Source organism: Saccopteryx leptura, chromosome 7 (assembly GCF_036850995.1).
Source record: "Saccopteryx leptura isolate mSacLep1 chromosome 7, mSacLep1_pri_phased_curated, whole genome shotgun sequence".
In the NCBI taxonomy this organism is placed as follows: domain Eukaryota; kingdom Metazoa; phylum Chordata; class Mammalia; order Chiroptera; family Emballonuridae; genus Saccopteryx; species Saccopteryx leptura.
The window spans coordinates 735,117-756,337 of NC_089509.1; the positions used below are offsets into that span (position 1 = coordinate 735,117).

The 21,221-nt window shown below is 41.5% G+C and overlaps 1 protein-coding gene across 8 annotated transcripts in view; it reads right to left on the reverse strand.

Annotated features, from left to right (window-relative positions):
• The window catches only part of WDR33 (WD repeat domain 33), a 135,672-nt gene that overhangs the window by 86,715 nt on the left and 27,736 nt on the right, over positions 1–21,221 (reverse strand). For all 8 annotated transcript variants that reach the window (XM_066345931.1, XM_066345932.1, XM_066345933.1 and 5 more), the window contains exons 2-7: positions 7,150–7,376; positions 5,950–6,018; positions 4,899–5,003; positions 3,000–3,095; positions 2,663–2,814; positions 920–1,017 (exon numbers count right to left, since the gene is read on the reverse strand). In XM_066345931.1, the coding sequence (XP_066202028.1) occupies positions 920–1,017; positions 2,663–2,814; positions 3,000–3,095; positions 4,899–5,003; positions 5,950–6,018; positions 7,150–7,353 (724 nt within the window). In that variant the 5' untranslated portion in view covers positions 7,354–7,376. The remainder of the gene's footprint in view (positions 1–919; positions 1,018–2,662; positions 2,815–2,999; positions 3,096–4,898; positions 5,004–5,949; positions 6,019–7,149; positions 7,377–21,221) is intronic.

A 21,221-nucleotide genomic window follows, 5' to 3' on the forward strand; every position in this document is an offset into this window, starting at 1 on the left:
TAACTCTGCTGACTCTCGTTACAAGGGGAAATCTCTGATTAATAATATCTTCACACCCACCATCTGCAGCACTCATACACCCAAGGAATCTGTTACTTCTACAGTATACTGAAATCAAGAGCATGAAGTAGGATGTACTCTTCGTTAAAAATCAGTAGATTTAAATTAAGCACTTGAGAAATCGTAGACTAATGAGATTTGTTAGATGTGTAAATGTGTTTACATTCTTATATTGTATATATGAAACACAGTTAATTCCCTACCTCTAGCACTATTAAACTGACATAAATGGTGTTGATGTACTGTTAGCATTTCAATAGCCCCACTTTATGAAGTCTAAATTAATCCAAGTGAAAACAGACATCTTTGTAAGATGGAATAATTAATAGATGTTTTTATAACTATAAAATCAATAAAAGTAAACAAGGAATCCCTCAAAAATTTAGTAATGAATGGCCATGTAGTACAAATGTGATATAATGAAAAACCACCAGCTTTCAGAAACAGCAATGCTAAAAGTACAGCTACTGATTCTTCAGTTAATGCATACTTTGAAAAGACTGCCCGGAGGATGTGAGCTAGCTACATAAAACTCGTGTTGGCATGTTGGAGAAAGGTATCCAGTGTACCAGACAAGAAAAGGAACACAGCCCTAAAAGAAGCATGCAGAAAAACAAGTAATTGGGGGAAAGGGATTAGAGAAGGGAAACACTTGAATTTAATTTATAGCTCAAAGAATTCTAAGATGATATTAACAGTGAAAATCTACAAAATGTGAACCAGAGAGAGTGTTTAGGTTTCTTTTAAAGAGCATGTGTAAGAAAACCAATGGAGATGTAAACTGGTATTGTGGTATTGTGATTTAACCACAAATGCCTTCCTATTTAAACAGTCCAATGAGTGCTGTTAGTACACATACCTCGGAGAATTCTTTCCTCATGGCAACGAAGAAAGTCCCAGATTCTAACAGTGCCGTCATCAGAGCATGTAGCAAATTTATTATCCGTGGGTGAGAAACTGTTACATGAAGACACACAGCAGGGGAAAGAAGTCAGCATTTAACAGATCTGTGCTTCTCAGACAGGGAAAAATAAAAACACTGTGCTTCTATAAATAGAAGAGGGAAGTATCCTTAGAAAGAATGCTGTCAGCTAACCATGGCATCTCATCAAAAGAAGAAAAGAGTAGTTGTTTCTTACTTTTTCAATCATCAATATTCCGAGCACTTTACAAGTGTATTACTGCTAACACTATTCATGCTCCCCACAGTACAGAATTTCCTGTTGTGCCAACAGAAAACATGGAGCTAATTTAAGTGTAGAAACTAACTAAATTCTGTTTGTGAAATATTCCTGTAAACAGTCTTTTAAATCACATAGGAATACTACTCAGAAAGTTTGCATCAGCTTCTACCTGACACTCCATGAAATGATAAACTGAAAAAAACTGGGCACACCATTTAAAGACTGCTGCTATCATTCCTACATAAGATGTTTCTCCTTTATTTAAAAGGCCTGCAGAAAACATTTACCCCTTCTTCCTAGCAAGCTAACTCATGAATGTTGCACCTTTTGACAAAAATGTTAACAGAGAGACATTCAGACTTGTGTTTAAAGCCCATGAATCTGCTGCAAAGGAGAGAGCCATTTTTCCTCCCTGTAGTTCAAGACCAGCAAGTTTCTCATCTAACCCTGAAAACTGACTTGAAGTTTTAAACCCTAAGACTGAGAAATGACCAACTATGCAAACTCAATGTATGGACAGACCACTACAGCAAAGTCTCTGCAGAAGCATGTTTATGCACCAATTTTTGTTAAGATTCTAACAGCAGAAATGTGACTGCAGTGGATGTTTCTATAAAGATGTCAACCTCTTACCAAACATGGGCTGCACAGCCAGAGAGAATGCTGCTTAGCTTTATTCTGAGGCTACAGCAACTCTTCAGGCTGGATTTTAAAACTTTCTTTTTCCAGTTTTACTGTACATATCTCATTGATATGTACAAATATATACAGCTCACTGAAAATATTTTGAACTGCACTATTACACATTTGCATAGCTGATGGTATCAACAGTGAATCGGAAGTCCTAGAGTCTTCTTGACAATGATCTGCTTACAGTTTCAAAGTTTGAAAAACCCATTCATTAATTCATTAATGTTACTTGAGAGAGTTTTTAGGTCTACTGTACTTTCTTTTGAAGTTGTGGCATAACCAAGCCAACCAGGTCTTCACTTAAGCCTTTTTTCCTTGTATTTTGTGTGAACTCTGAAGGTGTTCTCTGTAGGCTTTGGATTTTATTCAGTTGTATAATTAAAGACTGAATTCTTTATTTGGAATGAAATATTCTTCTCTTACACAGTAGGTAATAAAAAGGAGTAATGGATACACATTATTAACCATAAACGAAAAGAGAAAACCAGTGCAGAATGCGCAGACAATACATCTCTAACACATTGTAAAGCAGATACCAGGACACTACTTCAGAAAGGTGCCAGCACAATAGTGAGTGTGTGCAAACAAAGGAAAATACTGTGTTTATAGGGTGCAGAAAGTTTCCCAGAATCTGACAGAGCCCATGCATCGCTGCACCCAGAATACACTCCAAGAGTAATTTAACCATGACAATAGGGACTACAGAAAATGGTATATTGTGTATAAACCTGGCCTCTCTAATCGCCTCCTTATGTGCCTGGAACATCTTGACGTTGTTCATATTCGACTGCCAATATTTCACATATCCTCCGTGGTCTGCTGTCAACATCCACATATCATTATGTGACCAAGTCATGGCCCTTACTGGGCTATCGTGAGCCTGTGAAAACAAAACATTTATAAACATTACATACAAGAGTACATGATGGAAGGCTTTATAGGAGCATATATTAACTCAAAGAAATGATTTGCCCAACTGTAAGTTTAAAATGCCAGTAAAGTTACTCTATCTCAAGTTCTTTACAGTACTGTAGAATGATGCTACCATATGATGATTAATGTTACCTGTAATATTGTTTCAAAATTGAAAGTAAGTCCATTCCACAAAGTGAACTCTCCACTAGAAGCTCCAGTGACCAACCTTCTTCCTTCTGGAGTCCACTGGTAAAGAAAAAAGACAGGTTATACAAGGCCACAAATCCTAAACCTTACATACATACAAAAAGTATATTTTGGGGGAGGGCGCGAAAAAGAGAGAGGGACAGAAGACAGGAAGGGAGAGAGATGAGAAGCAACAATTCCCATGTGACACCTTAGTTGTTCATTGATTGCTTTCTCATATGTGCCTTGACTAGGGGACTACAGGAGAATGAGTGACCCCTTGCTCAAACCAGTGACCTTGGGGCTCAAGCCAGGGACCATAAGGTCATGTCTATGATCCCATATCCCATACCTGAGCCAAAGGGTCAATGACCCCACACTCAAGCTGGTGAGCCCTCGCTCAACCTAGATGAGCCTACCCTCAAGCCAGTGACCTCGGGGTTTCGAACTTGGGGCCTCTGTATCCCAGATTGACGCTCTATCCACTCTACTACCATCTGGTCAGGCCTTAATTAATTTTTAAAACATAAAGCCTTTATTTACAAAATACCCAATAATCAACATTAAATAGTCAACTGACTTTCACTTTAGTGTAGCTCAGGTTTATAAGCAAGTATTTTCACAGAAAAGAACTTTATTAACACAGTTCAGGGGAAGCTCTTACACTTTAGGTCATTAGCTAAATAAAAAATAGTGTGACTGCATTATGAGTACCTTTCTAAGTTGCAAAGGCCTAAAGCACTCTATCGAGCATTTCAAAATAAGATCTGCATAAACTTCATTTTCCTAGGATACATGGCAGACTAACATAAATAAGATGGTCAGCCAGTAAAAAAACTCACAACATTGAATGAAGAATTTTATTTCAACAGCTAGTGGACCAATTCAGGCAGAATAGTTTATCATTGTTTTATGAAAAGCAGCATTAACGAGTACCAATTTAAGGACATCAAGGCTATCAAACTTTTACTGGCAACTAAGTGTACTAAAAAACAAACAAACAAAAACTCATTAAAGCTCTTTGTCCATAGTATCAAATAGTAACCAGTCTTATGCTGATTTACTTTCAAGAGTAATACAACAGATTCATTACAAACACTACACCAATATTTTAGTTAGAATTATCCTACTAAAGAAAATCTGATATTTATCAACTCAAAACATACTTTTTCTTACTTTTTATTTTCAAATTTCTATATAGATTATACACTCATTTTCCTCATAAGATGTAAATACATGAAATGTCAATACAATACTGTTTTCTTTTTTTTTTTTTTTTTTCATTTCTGAAGCTGGAAACAGGGAGAGACAGTCAGACAGACTCCCGCATGCGCCCGACCGGGATCCACCCGGCACGCCCACCAGGGGCGATGTTCTGCCCACCAGGGGGCGATGCTCTGCCCATCCTGGGCGTCGCCATATTGCGACCAGAGCCACTCTAGCGCCTGAGGCAGAGGCCAAGGAGCCATCCCCAGGCCCGGGCCATCTTTGCTCCAATGGAGCCTTGGCTGCGGGAGGGGAAGAGAGAGACAGAGAGGAAAGCGCGGCGGAGGGGTGGAGAAGCAAATGGGCGCTTCTCCTGTGTGCCCTGGCCGGGAATCGAACCCGGGTCCTCCGCACGCTAGGCCGACGCTCTACCGCTGAGCCAACCGGCCAGGGCCCAATACTGTTTTCAAAAAAAAATTGTGACAAAGAGTTAAGAAATACAAGTGTGGATATAGTAGATAAGTAAAATTATTAGCAATACACTGATTTTTATCCAGATACACATTTAAAATAATGTTTAACTTTTTTATCCTATTAATTATATTTGCAGACTAACTCAGAATTAATATTTCCAAAAATATCAAACAGAATACTTACCCTAACAACAAATACTGGACACTTTACTTTATTTGTTGATGTTCGAACAAATTTTGTTGTTACTGCATTCATAGGATTATTCAACATCCCTATTGGTGGGACCAGCTACAAAGAAAAGACAATCGGGTTTTAAGAGCTCCTAATTCATCATAGGGCATTAACCAGAGACATGAAAAGTTATTATTTCAATATTTAAATACAAATTCAGGAATATACAAGACTTTAAGAAACCTGTAATAATATAATGACTCTGTATTTATTAAATGAAAAAAAAAACTGAGATACAGAGAGAGTTAAATACCAATTATATCTAAACAAAACAAAATCAAGTACCAGATTTCCCCAATTACTTCTTGAAGTCAACAATCCAAATTTCAAATTAGTTTTCCTATTACAACAGACACTGAGTCAGTGTAATATTTTGTTGGACACTGCTTTAAGCCCCAAATCAAAAATTCACCCATCATTAGATTAAAAGAAAATTTTAGGTTGAGATTTAAAAAAAAATAATCATGGTTTAAAGAAATATGTTATAAAATCCCTTTAGGAAATTTTTGTTTTTTGGTTTTGTTTTGTTTTAATTTATTTTTTACAGAGACAGAGAGTGAGTCAGAGAGAGGGAAAGATAGGGACAGACAGACAGGAATGGAGAGAGATGAGAAGCATCAATCATTAGTTTTTCACTGCGCATTGCAACACCTTAGTTGTTCATTGATTGTTTTCTCATATGTGCCTTGACCGCGGGCCTTTAGCAGACCGAGTAACCCCGTGCTGGAGCCAGCGACCTTGGGTTCAAGCTGGTAGGCTTTTCCTCAAACCAGATGAGCCCGCACTCAAGCTGGCGACCTCAGGGTTTCGTACCCGGGTCCTCTGCATCCCAGTCCAACACTCTATCCACTGCGCCACCGCCTAGTCAGGCAGGAATTTTTTGTTTTAATTATAAAAATGTAAAGAAAAAAATCCAAGTTTGAATTTGAGATCACATGTTTTTGGATCAAATATCCAAGCAAAAAGGTTTATATTAAGCTAGTATAACATATCTAATACTTACATCATTATAATAACCTGCATCAGGCTGAATTGCTCTCATATCTCTCTGGTCTCTTTGCCATATTCTATTCTGTTGAAAATAGATTAATTAATCAATTGATATATGATCTAATTGCACTCAATATAAAACTAAATTAACAAAATTAAGCTACTATTAAATGAAGAAAAAACAAGATTAAAATGTTTTCATTATGTTCTAAAACATACATAATGGTTGGTATCTTATCCTACTCACATTGTTTTGAATTTCCCTCTTTACTCACATTATCCCTGACCAATCACCCAAGATGTTCTTAACCCCAACACATTCTCAGTGACCACAAAAACCTGAATGGAGGGTGAAGTAGAGAGACATTCCCAATTTCCTTCAAAAACCTCAGCACAGGCCCTGGCCGGTTGGCTCAGCGGTAGAGCGTCGGCCTAGCGTGCGGAGGACCCGGGTTCTATTCCCGGCCAGGGCACACGGGAGAAGCGCCCATTTGGTTCTCCACCCCTCCGCCGCGCTTTCCTCTCTGTCTCTCTCTTCCCCTCCCGCAGCCAAGGCTCCATTGGAGCAGAGATGGCCCGGGCGCTGGGGATGGCTCTGTGGCCTCTGCCTCAGGCGCTAGAGCGGCTCTGGCCGCAACATGGCGACGCCCAGGATGGGCAGAGCATCGCCCCCTGGTGGGCATGCCGGGTGGATCCTGGTCGGGGGCATGCGGGAGTCTGTCTGACTGTCTCTCCCTGTTTCCAGCTTCAGAAAAATGAAAAAGGAAAAAAAAAAAAAAAACCTCAGCACAAAAACAATTCCTTTTATTTTGCCCATAGCTTTCTTAATTCCTCTCAAACTCTCCTAGTCTAGTTTTCCAACTGAAGTACATGGAAAACCTAAACCTGTCTTTACCTCTGAGTCTTTTAACATTCCAAGCACTCTGCGGGTTTAACAAGTATTTTAAAGCTGGCCTAGAGATTAAAGTACCCTCCTCTGAGATTTGTTATAAACCTTTAGGACTAAGCCTATTTCTAAACTAGAGTCTAACTTTAAATTTTTTTTTTGTGAAGATATTCAGGTAGATATTTTTAAGAAAGTACTAGTGACTGTCTTCATTTAATATCCCACTAATTCAAGAAATACAGGTATACTTATTATCCTGCATTTTAAAGACATTTTTGTTAAAAAAAACCAAAGTTTGGTCATCTGAAGCACATGACCTGGACTTACCTCCAAATACTTAATTACAGATGGATTATAGTCTATAGTTTTTCGGTTTACTGCTTTTCTCATTCGTTTTCCATCAAAGGTAAGTTGTTGCATCGCTTGCTGCTGTGCAAAATCAGGTCGTTTATAAAACAGTTGTCGAGGTGCCTGGTGTTGGAACCTTGGCATATGGAAAAAACGAGGAGGAGAACCAATTTCTGTAGCCATGGTGATGTCTTTGTTCTAGGGCACTGGGATAAAGAGAAAGTACTTTCATTGCAAATATCAGCACTGAAAACATTTTCAATATCAACATTTTTACACTACTCTTCCTTTTTCTAATACACTTCATTTCTAGATTTTAGTCACCTGTTTACAAAATGAATTATATATTAGATTTAATGGCAAAGACCAGTCACCCATTTGAAAAAGGTCAATTCATAGAATAAGTGCTAATAATAAGCATTTGCTGTCAAATTCAGCCTGATGGAAGGAAAAATTACAATTTAGAACACTTGGGTTGAATGGACTGTGTGTTTGTTATGTATGTGTGGGGTGGGCAAATGGAGAGGAAGAAAGACAGAACTGTTCACTTTTTTTTTAAGATTTTATTTATTTTAGAGAGAGGAGAGAGAGAGAGAGAGAGAGAGAGAGAGAAAGGCAGGGGCGGGAGCATAGGAGCGGGAAGCATCTACTTGATTCTTGTATGTGCCTTGGCCGGGCAAGCCCAGAGTTTTGAACCAGCAACCTCAGTGTTCCAGGACAACACTCTTAAATATCATATATATCCACTGTGCCACCACAGGTCAGACAGAACAATTCATGTTTTTTAAATGAAGTTTTCATTAGATGTTGGATGGAAAAACAAATCATTTTAAGTTTATCATAAGACCTCATTAAATCACTAAAAAGTTTTTAAGGCCTGACTTCTGTCCTTTTAAATATCCTAGGGAGCCTGACCAGGCGGTGGCACAGTGGATAGAGTGTTGGACTGGACACAGAGGACCCAGGTTCGAGACCCCGAGGCCACCAGTTTGAGTGCGGGCTCATCGGGTTTAAGCAGGTTCACCAGCTTGAGCCCAAGGATGCTGGTTAAAGCAAGGGGTCACCCGGTTTGCTGTAGCCCCCCAGTCAAGGGACATATGAGAAATCAATCAATGAACAACTAAGGAACCGCAACGAAGAATTGATGTTTCTCATCTCTCTCCCTTCCTGTCTGTCTGTCCCTATCTGTCCCTCTCTCTGACTCTCTGCCACAAATTAAATAAATAAATAAAATAAATATCCTAGGGATAGTATATAAAAAGAAGAAACTGTCCTATTTCCTATAAACGCTACAAGTATGTACATACATCAAATTTCATGCTCCAAGAAACTACCATAGAAACTTATTACTCAGTATGTGTTTTACAAATTTACACAGGCAGCATTAGCTAACATGTCAACGAAAAAACAGTTTAAGAGCTTAGTTTTTCAACTTTAATACTCTCCAGTTAAACTTCCATTCCAGTTATACAAATATGCATAATTTAAAAACACATTTTAAGTATACTTTGGCCCTTGACGAATAGCTCAGTTGGTTAGAGCATTGTCCCGAAATGCCAAGGTTGCAGGCTCAATCCAGTCAGGGCACATAAAAGAAGCAACTAATGAATGCGCGAACAAGTGGAAGAACAAATCAATGTTTCTCTTTCTCTGTCTCTCTCAACTCAATAATTTTTTTTTAATTTTAAGGATATAGTTCATAAAATCGTATTTTTGAAATTAGACCATGAGTCTGACCAGGTGGTGGCACAATGGATACAGCATCAACCTGGGAGGCTAAGGTCCCAGGTTTGAATCCCTAAGGTCACCAGCTTGATCGCAGGATCACCAGCTTGAGTGCAGGATCACTAGCTTGAGCATGGGATCATAGACATGACTCCATGGTCACTGGCATGAGTCCAAAGGCATTGGCATGAGCCCAAGGTCATTGGCTTGAGCAAGGGGTCACTAGCTCCGCTTGAGCACCACCTCCCCGTCAAGGCACAGATAAGAAAGTGATGAGTGAACACAATGAAGAATTGATTGATGTTATCATCTCTCTCCCTTCCTGTCTGTCCCTGTCTAGCTATCCCTCCCTCTCTCTCCATACTTGAAAATTTTTTTTAAAAAGTTGCAGCCAGTCTGACCGGGGCAGTAGTGCCGTATATAGAGCACTGGCCTGGGACACAGTGGGCCCAAGTTCAAAACCCTAGGTTGCCAGCTTGAGTGCAGGCTCATCATAGACATGATCCCATGGTCGCTGGCTTGAGGAAGGAAGGGGTTACTTGGTCTGCTAGAGCCGTTCCCCCTCCACTCCCACCATCAGGGCACATATGAGAAGCAATAAATGAACTAAGGTACCACAACAAAGAACTGATGTTTCTCATCTCTGTCAGTCCCTGTCTCTCTTTAAAAAAAAAGACAGTTGCAACCAGCTGCTGACACCCAGAACCCAGAAGTCTGCTTACACAAAATATGATCTGTGACTAAAGACTTTCCCCTCAGTTCACTGAAACACCCCTCCCTTAATCCCTAGCCACCTAAAAAGTCTCTATTTTAATTTTTTTAATTTATGTATTGATTTTAGAAAGAAGGGGAGGGAGGGAGAAAGAATAAGAGGGGGAAAGAGAGAAACACTGATTTGCTACTCTACTTATTTATGCATCATTGATTGGTTCCCATTAGAGAAAACAAATTTGAGAGACCTTGTTTTCCCTGCTTCTCACTGTGGCCAAACCGAATAAATCTTTCTCTATCTCCAAGCATGGTGTCTCAAAGTCTGGCTTACTAGTGCATCAGGTACACAAACTTGCATTTTGGGAGGTGGCTCAGTAACAATCTGTTGCCCATCACTGTGGCTTTCATTTTCTCCAGAATGTCATATCAACAAAGTCATACATTGACTTTTTTTTTTTTTTTTACAGAGACAGAGAGTGAGTCAGAGAGGGGGATAGACAGGGACAGACAGACAGGAACGGAGAGAGATGAGAGGCATCAATCATTAGTTTTTCACTGCACGTTGCAACACCTTAGTTGTTCATTGATTGCTTTCTCATATGTGCCTTGACCGCGGGCCTTTAGCAGACCAAGTAACCCCTTGCTGGAGCCAGCGATCTTGGGTTCAAGCTGGTAGGCTTTTCCTCAAACCAGATGAGCCCGCACTCAAGCTGGCGACCTCGAGTTTCGAACCCGGGTCCTCTGCATCCCAGTCCGACGCTCTATCCATTGCACCATCGCCTGGTCAGGCTACATTGACTTTTGAGCCTGGCATTTTTCATTTCAGTTTTGAGATTCATTAATATTATTCCAAATAATAAGATTTTTTTTTTTTTTTTTTTTTTTTTTTGCTGAATTCTAGGAGTGTGGCACAGTTTGTTTATCCAGGTACCAATTTAGACTGTTGCAGCACTTGGCAATTTGAACAAAATTGCTATAAACATTTGTGTGTAGTTTTTATGTGAATGTAAATTTTCACTTTTCTTAGATACATATCAAGGATTGAAACTGCTGGGAAATATAAGTTTACCTTTAACTTCAATGAGAAACTGCCAAACAGTTTCCAAACTGGCTGTACTATTTTGCATCCCCACCAACAATACATGAAAGTTCTAAATACTCTACTTCCCCACTAACACGTGGTATTGCCAGCCTGGGTGAGAGAACAGTTGTTTGTTTTATTCCTTAGTCCTTCTTACAGAACCGCACTATCTTATTGTGGGTTTTAATTTGCATTTCACTAATGATGTAGACCAGTGGTCCCCAACCCCTGGGCTGTGGACCGGTACCGGTCCGTGGGCCATTTGGTACCGGTCTGCAGGGAAAGAATAAAAAACTTACATTATTTCCATTTTATTTATATTTAAGTCTGAATGATGTTTTATTTTTTAAAAATGATCAGATTCCCTCTGTTACATCCATCTAAGACTCACTCTTGACGCTTGTCTCGGTCACGTGATACATTTATCCATCCCACCCTAAAGGCCGGTCCATGAAAATATTTTCTGACATTAAACCGGTCTGTGGCCCAAAATGGTTGGGGACCACTGCTGTAGACCATGTTTTCAAATGCTTCTTTAACAACCATATATTTTCTCCAGCAAAGCTGTTCAAATCTCTTGCCTTTTTATTGGGTTGTAACTTATAGATAAGTTTTGTTGGTTTATTTTTGATTAATTTATTTATTTTTGACAGAGAGAGTCACAGAGAAAGACAGACAAAAATAGACAGACGGGAAGGAAAAGAGATGAGAAGCATCAATTCTTCATTACGGCTCCTTAGCTGTTCATTGATTGCATTCTCTCATATGTGCCTTGACCCAGGGGCTCCAACAGACCAAGTGACCCCTTGCTCAAGCCAGCGACCATGGGGTCATATCTATGATCCCATGCTCAAGCCAGCGACCCCATGCTCTAGATGGTCAGCCGGTGACCTCAGGGTTTTGAACCAGGGTCTTCTGCATCCCAGTCCAATGCTCTATCCACTGCGGAGACTGGTCAGGCTAAAGATTTTTTTTTTTTTTTTTAAAGTCTTTAGGCCCTAGTCAGTAGCTCAGTGGATACAGCATCAGCCTAGTATACGGACAACAGCGTTCGACTCCCAGTCAGGGCACACATGAGAAGTCACCATCTGCTTCTCTTCCCTTCCCTCTCTTCCTTTTCTCTCTCCGCATCTCCTGCAGCCAGTGGCTTGACTGGTTTGTGTGCTGGCCCTGAGCGTTGATGTTAAGGGATAGCTCAGTTGGTCTGATTATCGGCCCCAGGCATGAATTGCCAGGTGGAACCCAGGCGGGCCTCATGTGGGAGTCTACCTCTCTATCTCCCCTCCTCTCATTTAAATTAATTAATTAATCATTCTATTTATTAAGTTTTATGCAGGGGGTAGTTGTTTCACTCCAAGTTGTTCATTGGTTGCTTGTTCAGCATTTCAAAGTGGCGACATCAGTGTTCCAGGTTGGCACTCTATCTACTACGCCACCACAGGCCAGGCTCTTTCTGTTGAGTTTTGAGAGCTCTTTCTGTAACCTACATGCAATACTTTGCCAAATATGTGATTTGCAAATATTTTCTCCATCTGCCACTTTTCATTCACTTCACAGTATTTTTCAAAGAGCAGTTTTTAACTATAATGAAACCTTACTTATCTAAGCCAAGTTTATAGAGATTCTTCTGTGTTCTCTTCTGTCAATTTTATTGTTTCACATTTTACATTTTTTTTTACATTTTTTTTAAGAAAGAGCGACAGACAGGAAGGGAGAGAGATGAGAAGCATCAACTCAGTTCTGGCACTTTAGTTGTCCATTGATTGCTTTTTCATACGTGCCTTGACTGGGGGCCCCAGCCAACCCAAACACCCCTTGCTCAAGCCAGTGACCCTAGACTCAAGCCAGCGACCTTAGACTTCAAGGCAGCAGCCATGAGGTCATGTCTGTGATCCCACACTCATGCCGGCGACCCTATGCTCAAGCCAGATGAGGCCGGGCTCAAGCCAGCGACCACAGGGTTTCAAACCTGAGTCCTTAGCAATCCAGGCCAACACTCTATCCACTGCATCACCACCTGGTCAGGCTCACATTTTACATTTATATCTATTAAATATTTTGAGTTCATTTCTACATAATGTATTTGGGATGGGCTGAGTTTCTTTTTCTCACTTAATGTCCAATTGTTCTGACACCACATACTGGAAAAAATACTTTTTTCAACTAAGTCCCCTTTACAACTTTGTTAAAATCAAAGACTGTATTTTTGTTGGGGTCAACCTCAGTATCTTTTTTTTTTTTTTTTTTGTATTTTTCTGAAGCTGGAAACGGGGAGAGACAGTCAGACAGATACTTGCATGCGCCTGACCAGGATCCACCCGGCACGCCCACCAGGGGCGACGCTCTGCCCACCAGGGGGCGATGCTCTGCTGCGACCAGAGCCACTCTAGCGCCTGGGGCAGAGGACAAGGTGCCATCCCCAACGCCCGGGCCATCTTTGCTCCAATGGAGCCTCGGCTGCAGAAGGGGAAGAGAGAGACAGAGAGGAAGGGGGGGGGGGTGGAGAAGCAAATGGGCGCTTCTCCTATGTGCCCTGGCCGGGACGCTCTACCGCTGAGCCAACCAGCCAGGGCCCAACCTCAGTATCTTGATTACTGTAACTTTATAGAATGTATTCAAAGAAGCTAGATTTCAGATCAGATTCTCCAACTATATTGCTCTTTATCAAAAGTACCTTAGCAATGTGTACGCTCCTTTGCCACTCCATAATTCAAAAAACAACTTATTATGTGAAAAAAAAATTGCTGGTCTAACCACATAGCGGCACAGTGGATAGAGTGTCGAACTAGGATGCAGAGGACCCAGGTTCTAAACGCCAAGGTCACCAGATTGAGCACGGGCTCTCCAGCTTGAGCATGGGGTCGCTAGATTGAGTATGGGATCATAGACAAGACCCCACGGTCACTGGCTTAGGCCCAAAAACTGCTGGCTTGAAGCCCAAGGTTGCTGGCTTGAGCAAGGGGTCACTTGCTCTGCTGTAACCTGCTGGTCAAGGCACTAGAAGAAAACAATCACTGAACTAAAGAGCTGCAACAAAAAACTGATGGTTCTCATCATCTCCCCCTTCCTGTCTGTCTGTCCCTATCTGTCCCTCTCGGTCATAAAAAAAAAAAAGCTGAAATTCTGATCTGGATGAATCAGTCTGAGGAGAAATTACATCTTAACGACACTGAGTCTTCAAAATCACAAGCAGGTAATTCTCTACAATTATTTAGACCTTCTTTCTTGAGTTCTTTCATCAATGTTTTGTAGTTTTTCAGAACATAAATCCGTACACATTTTGTCAGATCATACCTTTGGATGGAGTTTTACTCTCTTTTCATTTAGAAATTAAATTTAATGAGGTGACATTGGTCTATAGCAGCAGTTCTCAACCTGTGGGTCGCGACCAAAACACAGGGGTCGCCTAAAGCCATCAGAAAATTATTATAATTGCATAGTGTGGTCCCACTGCTTTGATTCATGTGAAGGAACCAGTCCTTTTATCCATTATTGCTTTTGTTCCAAACATGCAAATGTCAACACAGTAAAAAGGCCTCAAAAATATCTTCTTGCCTGACCAGGCGGTGGCGCAGTGGGTAGAGCGTCAGACTAGGATGCGGAAGGATCCAGGTTCGGGACCCCGAGGTCGCCGGCCTGAGCGCAGGCTCATCTGGCTTGAGCAAAAAAAAAAAAAAAAAGCTCACCAGCTTCTGCTGGCTCAAGCAGGGGGTTACTCCGTCTGCTGAAGGCCTGCGGTCAAGGCACATATGGGAGGGCAATCGGTGAACAACTAAGGTGTCGCAACGAAAAACTGATGATTGATGCTTCTCATCTCTTTGTTCCTGTCTGTCTGTCCCTATCTATCCCTTTCTCTCTCTCTCTCTGTCCCTGTAAAAAAAAATAAAATAATAAAAAAAATATCTTTTTTTTTTTTTTTTTTTGTATTTTTCTGAAGCTGGAAACGGGGAGAGACAGTCAGACAGACTCCCGCATGCGCCCGACCGAATCCACCCGGCACGCCCACCAGGGGCGATGCTCTGCCCCTCCGGGGCGTCGCTTTGCCGCGACCAGAGCCACTCTAGCGCCTGGGGCAGAGGCCAAGGAGCCATCCCCAGCACCCGGGCCATCTTTGCTCCAATGGAGCCTTGGCTGCAGGAGGGGAAGAGAGAGACAGAGAGGAAGGAAGGGGTGGGGGTGGAGAAGCAGATGGGCGCTTCTCCTATGTGCCCTGGCTGGGAATCAAACCCGGGTCCCCCACACGCCAGGCCAACGCTCTACCGCTGAGCCAACCGGCCAGGGCCAAAAAAAATATCTTCTTAGGCCCTGGCCAGTTTGCTCAGTGGTAGAGCGTCGGCCTGGCGTGCAGGAGTCCCGGGTTCGATTCCCGGCCAGGGCACACAGGAGAGGAGCCCATCTGCTTCTCCACCCCTCCCCCTCTCCTTCCTCTCTGTCTCTCTCTTCCACTCCCTCAGCCAAGGCTCCATTGGAGCAAAGTTTGCCCGGGCGCTGAGGATGGTTCTGTGGCCTCTGCCTCAGGCGATAGAATGGCTCTGATTGCGGCAGAGAGAAGCTCCAGATGGGCAGAGAATCGCCCCCTGTTGGGCATGCCGGGTGGATCCCGGTCGGGCGCATGCAGGAGTCTGTCTGACTGCCTCCCCGTTTCCAACCTCAGACAAATACAAAAAAAACCCACAAAAACTTCGTATTATAAAAATAGTTCTGACCTCAGTTTGAGAACTCACCACTGCCTTAGAGTTAACCCCAAATAACATGCACGGAAGAAATTTATACAAACCGTAAAGTGTTAGCAATTTAAGATATTATTACAAATTATTCACAATATATAACCAATACTAAAATCTTTTTTTTTAATGCCTTGGAAGATTTCTTTTTTTTCAGATTTTAAATTTATTCATTTTTTCAGAAAGACAGGACAGGAGAGAGAGAGAGAGAGAGAGAAAGAGAAGGAAGAAGAGGAGCAGGAAACATCAACTCCCATATGTGCCTTGACCAGGCAAACCCAGGGCTTCGACCTGGCGACCTCAGCATTTCAGGTCAATGCTTTATCCACTGTGCCACCACAGGTCAGGCAATACTAAAATCTTGATCCATTCATACCTCTCCAAATTACTGAAGAAAATCAAGCTATGCTTTTCACTTGATAAAATAAACTTCATAAATAAATAAATAAAAAGTAAATGTATAAAATTATCTTGGTTGGCTACCTTGGCTGTGATAAATAAATAAAACAGGCCAGGCCTGACCTGTGGTGGCGCAGTGGATAAAGCGTCGACCTGGAAATGCTGAGGTCGCTGGTTCGAAACCCTGGGCTTGCCTGGTCAAGGCACATATGGGAGTTGATGCTTCCAGCTCCTCCCCTCTTCTCTCTCTCTGTCTCTCTCTCCTCTCTCTCCCTCTAAGTCTCTCTCTCCCTCTCTCTCTCCTCTCTAAAAATGAATAAATTTTTTTAAAAATTTAAAAAAAAAAAACAAAAAACAGGCCAGTAGTGCCTTGGATGGATAGCTTGGTTGGTTTGAGCATTGTCCAGTTGCAGGTTCGATCCCCAGTCAGGGCACATACAGAAGATCAATCTTCCTGTCCTTCTCTTTCTCCTTTCTTTTCTCACTAAAATCAATAAATAAATATTTAATAAAAATAAAAAATAAAGCCTGACCAGGCGGTGGCACAGTGGATAGAGCGTCGGACTGGGATGCGACAAACCCAGGTTTGAGACCTTGAGGTCGCTAGCTTGAGCGCAGCCTCATCTGGTTTGAGCAAAAGCTCACCAGCTTGGACCCAAGGTCGCTGGCTCCAGTAAGGGGTTACTTTACTGGAAGTCTGCTGAAGGCCGCGGTCAAGGCACATAAGAGAAAGCAATCAATGAACAAGTAAGGTGTCACAACGAAAAACTGATGATTGATGCTTCTCATCTCTCTTCATCACTGTCTATCCCTCTCTCTGACTCTCTCTCAGTCTCTGGGGGGGGGGGGGATTAATTAAATAAATAAATAAATAAAAATAAATAAAGCAGGCCGGACACATTTGTATATGCTTACACTATAAAAACATACACCAAAAACAATGCCCATTACCAATTCTGGAAAAGGGAATTAGATGTCTTACAACAGGATGAGAAAAAATTTAGTCAACACTATTTGAATTTTAGACCATCTATATCAGGGGTCTTAAACTTGCGGGCCGCGGGCCGCATGCGGCCCGCTGAACAATTTTGTGCAGCCTGCAGACTAATCCACGAAGTTCAAAATATTTTGGATAAAATTAAGTAAGCCTAGGGGCCTATTTGTATTTTTCATTTCTCTAGCATCCTAGCTAGATATTATTAGCTTAGTTAATAGCAGTTGTGATGCGAACTACAGTTTCTGGTCGTTTTGTGACACTGAGTAAACTGCATGTACGATTGTGCTTGTTGTACTGATTTTTTTTTTGTTTTCAACTGCAGTGAGAAAAGTGTTGCGTAACAGTTGCCTTTTGTAGACCTAGTGCGGCCCGCCGAACGGCTGTGATCTTGCTCTGCGGCCCGCATGCTGAGTTGAGTTTGAGACCCCTGATCTATATGTATACAGACCCTCAAAATTAATTAAATTTGTTTCACTGATATTTAATAATTTGATACATTAAAACTCAATTTAAAACACAAGTTTCACCCTCTCACTTAACATGTTAAATAAAAATCAAAATTGCATTTTTAATTTTTTTTACATTATATTTATTCATTTTTTAGATTATGAGACTAAAAAGATATTGACTACCCTTGATGGACTCTTGATTAAAAAAATATAAAGTTAAACAAGAATTGACAGGATGTGGAGAAAAGGGAGCCCTGTGCACTGTAGGTAGGGCTTTAAATTGGTATAACCACTATGGAAAACAATATAGAGCTGAAGAATTAAAACTAAAACTACCATATAATAATCCAGCAATTCCAATTCAGTTCATAAAAGAGAACAAAAATACTAACTTGAAAAGATGTATGTACACTGTAGCATTATTGACAATAGCCAGGATATGGAAACAAATTTTCCATCAATGGATCAATGGCAAAAGAAAGTATGGTATACACATGTATACATATACAGTGGAATATGATTCAGCCATAAAAAAAGGATATCTGGGTAGCTGCAACAACATGAATAAACTCTGAAGGCATTATGGTAAGTGAAATAAATCAGACAGAAATACATATATTGTATAATTTCATTTATGTGTGGAATCTAAAAAACAAGCTCATAGATACAGAGGTGTGCATGGGGCAGGTAGGGGGACATGAATGAAGGAAGTCAGAAGGTACAAACTTCTAAATATTAGATAAATAAGTCATGGGGATGTAATGTATAACACAGAATATATAATTAATGCTATACTGTATACTTAAAAGTTGTCATCACCACAATAAGTCTAGTTTAGATCAATCACCTTACATAGTTAAAAACAGCACCCAAAGCCTGACCAGGCGGTGGTGCAGTGGATAGAGTGTCAGACTGGGAAGCAGAGGATCCAGGTTCAAAACCCCGAGGTAGCTGGCTTGAGCAAGGGCTCATCTGGTTTGAGCAAGGAGTCACTTGGTCAGTTGTAGCCCCCCCCCCCAATCAAGGTACATATGAGAAAGCAATCAATGAACAACTAACTAAGGTGCTGCAACGAAGAACTGATTCATCTCTCTCCCTTCCTGTCTGTCTGTCTCTATCAGTCTCTCTCTGTCTCTGTCACAAAAAAAAGAAAATCTTTAGCTTTGCCAAATACAGTCAAGCATTTCAATAAATGAAGGGCCACACAAAAGACAGTGATCCCAGCCTGACCTGTGGTGGTGCAGTGGATAAAGCATCGACCTAGAACGCTGAGGTTGCCAGATTGAAACCCTGGGCTTGCCTGGTCAAGGCACATATGAGAGTTGATGCTTCCTGCTCCTCCTCCCCCTTCTCCCTCTCTCTCACTCTATATCTGTCTCTCCTCTGTAAAATGAACAGGCTTTTAAAAATTTTTTTTAAAAAGACAGTGATCCCATAAGATAACAGAGCCGAAAAATTCCTATCACCTAGTGACGCCAGAGCCATCATAACATCACAGGAATTACTCACCAGTTTGTGGTCATACTGGTATAAACAAACCTACTGCACTGCCAGTTGTACATATAATTATGTACAGTATACACTTGCTAATAGGAAACGACAATGCTACTGGTTTATGCTGTATTCTAGAGGCAGCCTCATGTATCTTGTGTTTACCTTGTCTCTTGATTGCATCATTTTCTCCTGTGATTGATTTAACCTATTGTTTTGTGCAGTAACATGCTGTATAGGTTTGCAGCCTAGAAGCAATAAGCTATGCCTCATAACCTACAGCGTAGTAACTATATTATTTAGGTTTGTGAAAATGCATTCTAATTTTATACAATAGTGAAATTATCTAATGACACATGTCTCAGGACGTATCCCTGTCACTAAGCAGCAAATAACTATATTTCCAAAAGCTTTGTTGGTAAATTCCTATACCAATGTTCTCAATTATTTTTGTAAATTTATGCTCATTTATTATACTCAGTTTTATGCTCATTTGTTATACTGTTTTATTCAGTAGTCTTTGCACTCCCAAAATACACTATACATAATTCTAGAAAACCAAGTATCACATTAGTAAAAAAAAATCTGTCTTTTTGTCTAAACTATCAATTCCTTATAAGCAAGTACTGAATGTTTTTAATCTCTATTTTCCCAGTGATTTGTATGCAGTCTGACACATATGAAAATTCTAATATATATATATACATATATATATGTTAAAATATATGGTAAAAGAAAATCAACATTGGAACACCCAGTAACACTTGCTGTAAACAGAGTGCACCAATGGATGCTAAAAGTGAGCAAAAATTTGAGAATAGTATATTTACATACATAGTTTCAAAGTATCTTGGAAGATACTTATTAATTACAGAGAAAAACACAGTAACAACACCGAGAAAAGGTCCAGCAAATACTATCTGCTCACAGAATAATAGCAATGAGCTAAGAGCAGTTTCACCAAATTGAAAGGGTATGAAAAGCCTATTTTTTTTTTTTAATTTTTTCTGAAGCTGGAAACAGGGAGAGACAGTCAGACAGACTCCCGCATGCGCCCGGCACGCTCACCAGGGGCGATGCTCGGCCCACCAGGGGGCGATGCTCTGCCCCTCTGGGGCGTCGCTCTGCCGCGACCAGAGCCACTCTAGCGCCTGGGGCAGAGGCCAAGGAGCCATCCCCAGAGCCCGGGCCATCTTTGCTCCAATGGAGCCTTGGCTGCGGGAGGGGAAGAGAGAGACAGAAAGGAAGGAGGGGGTGGGGGTGGACAAGCAAATGGGCGCTTCTCCTATGTGCCCTGGCCGGGAATCGAACCCGGGTCCCCCGCACGCCAGGCCGACGCTCTACCGCTGAGCCAACCGGCCAGGGCCAAAAGCCTAATTTAAAATACAGAATAGCCAGGCCAGACCAGGCAGTGGCGCAGTGGATAGAGCATCGGACTGGGATGTGGAAGACCCAGGTTCGAGACCCCGAGGACACCAGCTTGAGCCCAAGGTCGCTGGCTCAAGCAAGAGGTCACTCGGTCTGCTGTAGCCTACCCCACACCCGCCCCCCATCAAGGCTCATAAGAGAAATCAATCAATGAACAACTAAGGAACTGTAATGAAGAATTGATATTTCTCAAATCTCTCCCTTCCTGTCTGTCTGTCAGTATCTGTCCCTCTCTCTGACTCTCCCTGTCTCTGCGACAAAAATAAAAAATACAGAATACCCTGACAAGGCGGTGGCACAGTGGATACAGCACCGGACTGGAACGCAGAATACCCAGGTTCGAGACCCTGAGGTAACCAACTTGAGCGCGGGCTCATCAGATTTCAGCAAGGCTCACCAGCTTGAGCCCAAGGTCACTGGCTCGAGCAAGGGGCTACTTGGTCTGCTGTAGCCCAGCCCCATCAAAGCACATATGAGAAATCAATCAATGAACTAAGGAACCGCAACAAAGAATTGATATTTCTCATCTCTCTCCCTTCCTGTCTGTCTGTCCCTATTTGTTCCTCTCTCTGACAAAAACAACAACAACAAAAAAATAAAACATATATGTCACACATACAAAATAAACATTTTGAGGTGGGAGAACAACCTTTAAGATGCACAAAAATTACAGTCCATTCTCAGAACAACTATAACAGACACAATACAACAGTCCTCTTAGCTGTCCAAGAGACAGGCCTTCTGGCCTGACCAGGCAGTGGGTACAGTGGATAGAGCATTGGGTTGGGACTCAGAGACCCAGGATCGAAACCCCAAGGTCACTGGCTTAAGCAAGGGGATCACTGGTTCCATTGGAACCCCCTGGTCAAGGCACGTGCAAGACAGCAATCAATGACAACTAAGGAGCCACAACAAAGAACTGATGTTTCTCATCTCTCTCCCTTCCTGTCTGTTTGTCCCTACCTGTCCATCTCTATGTCTCTCCAGCTTAAAAAAAAAAAAAAAAGAAAGAAAAGAAAAAAGAAAGGGAGAGACATGCCTTTTGT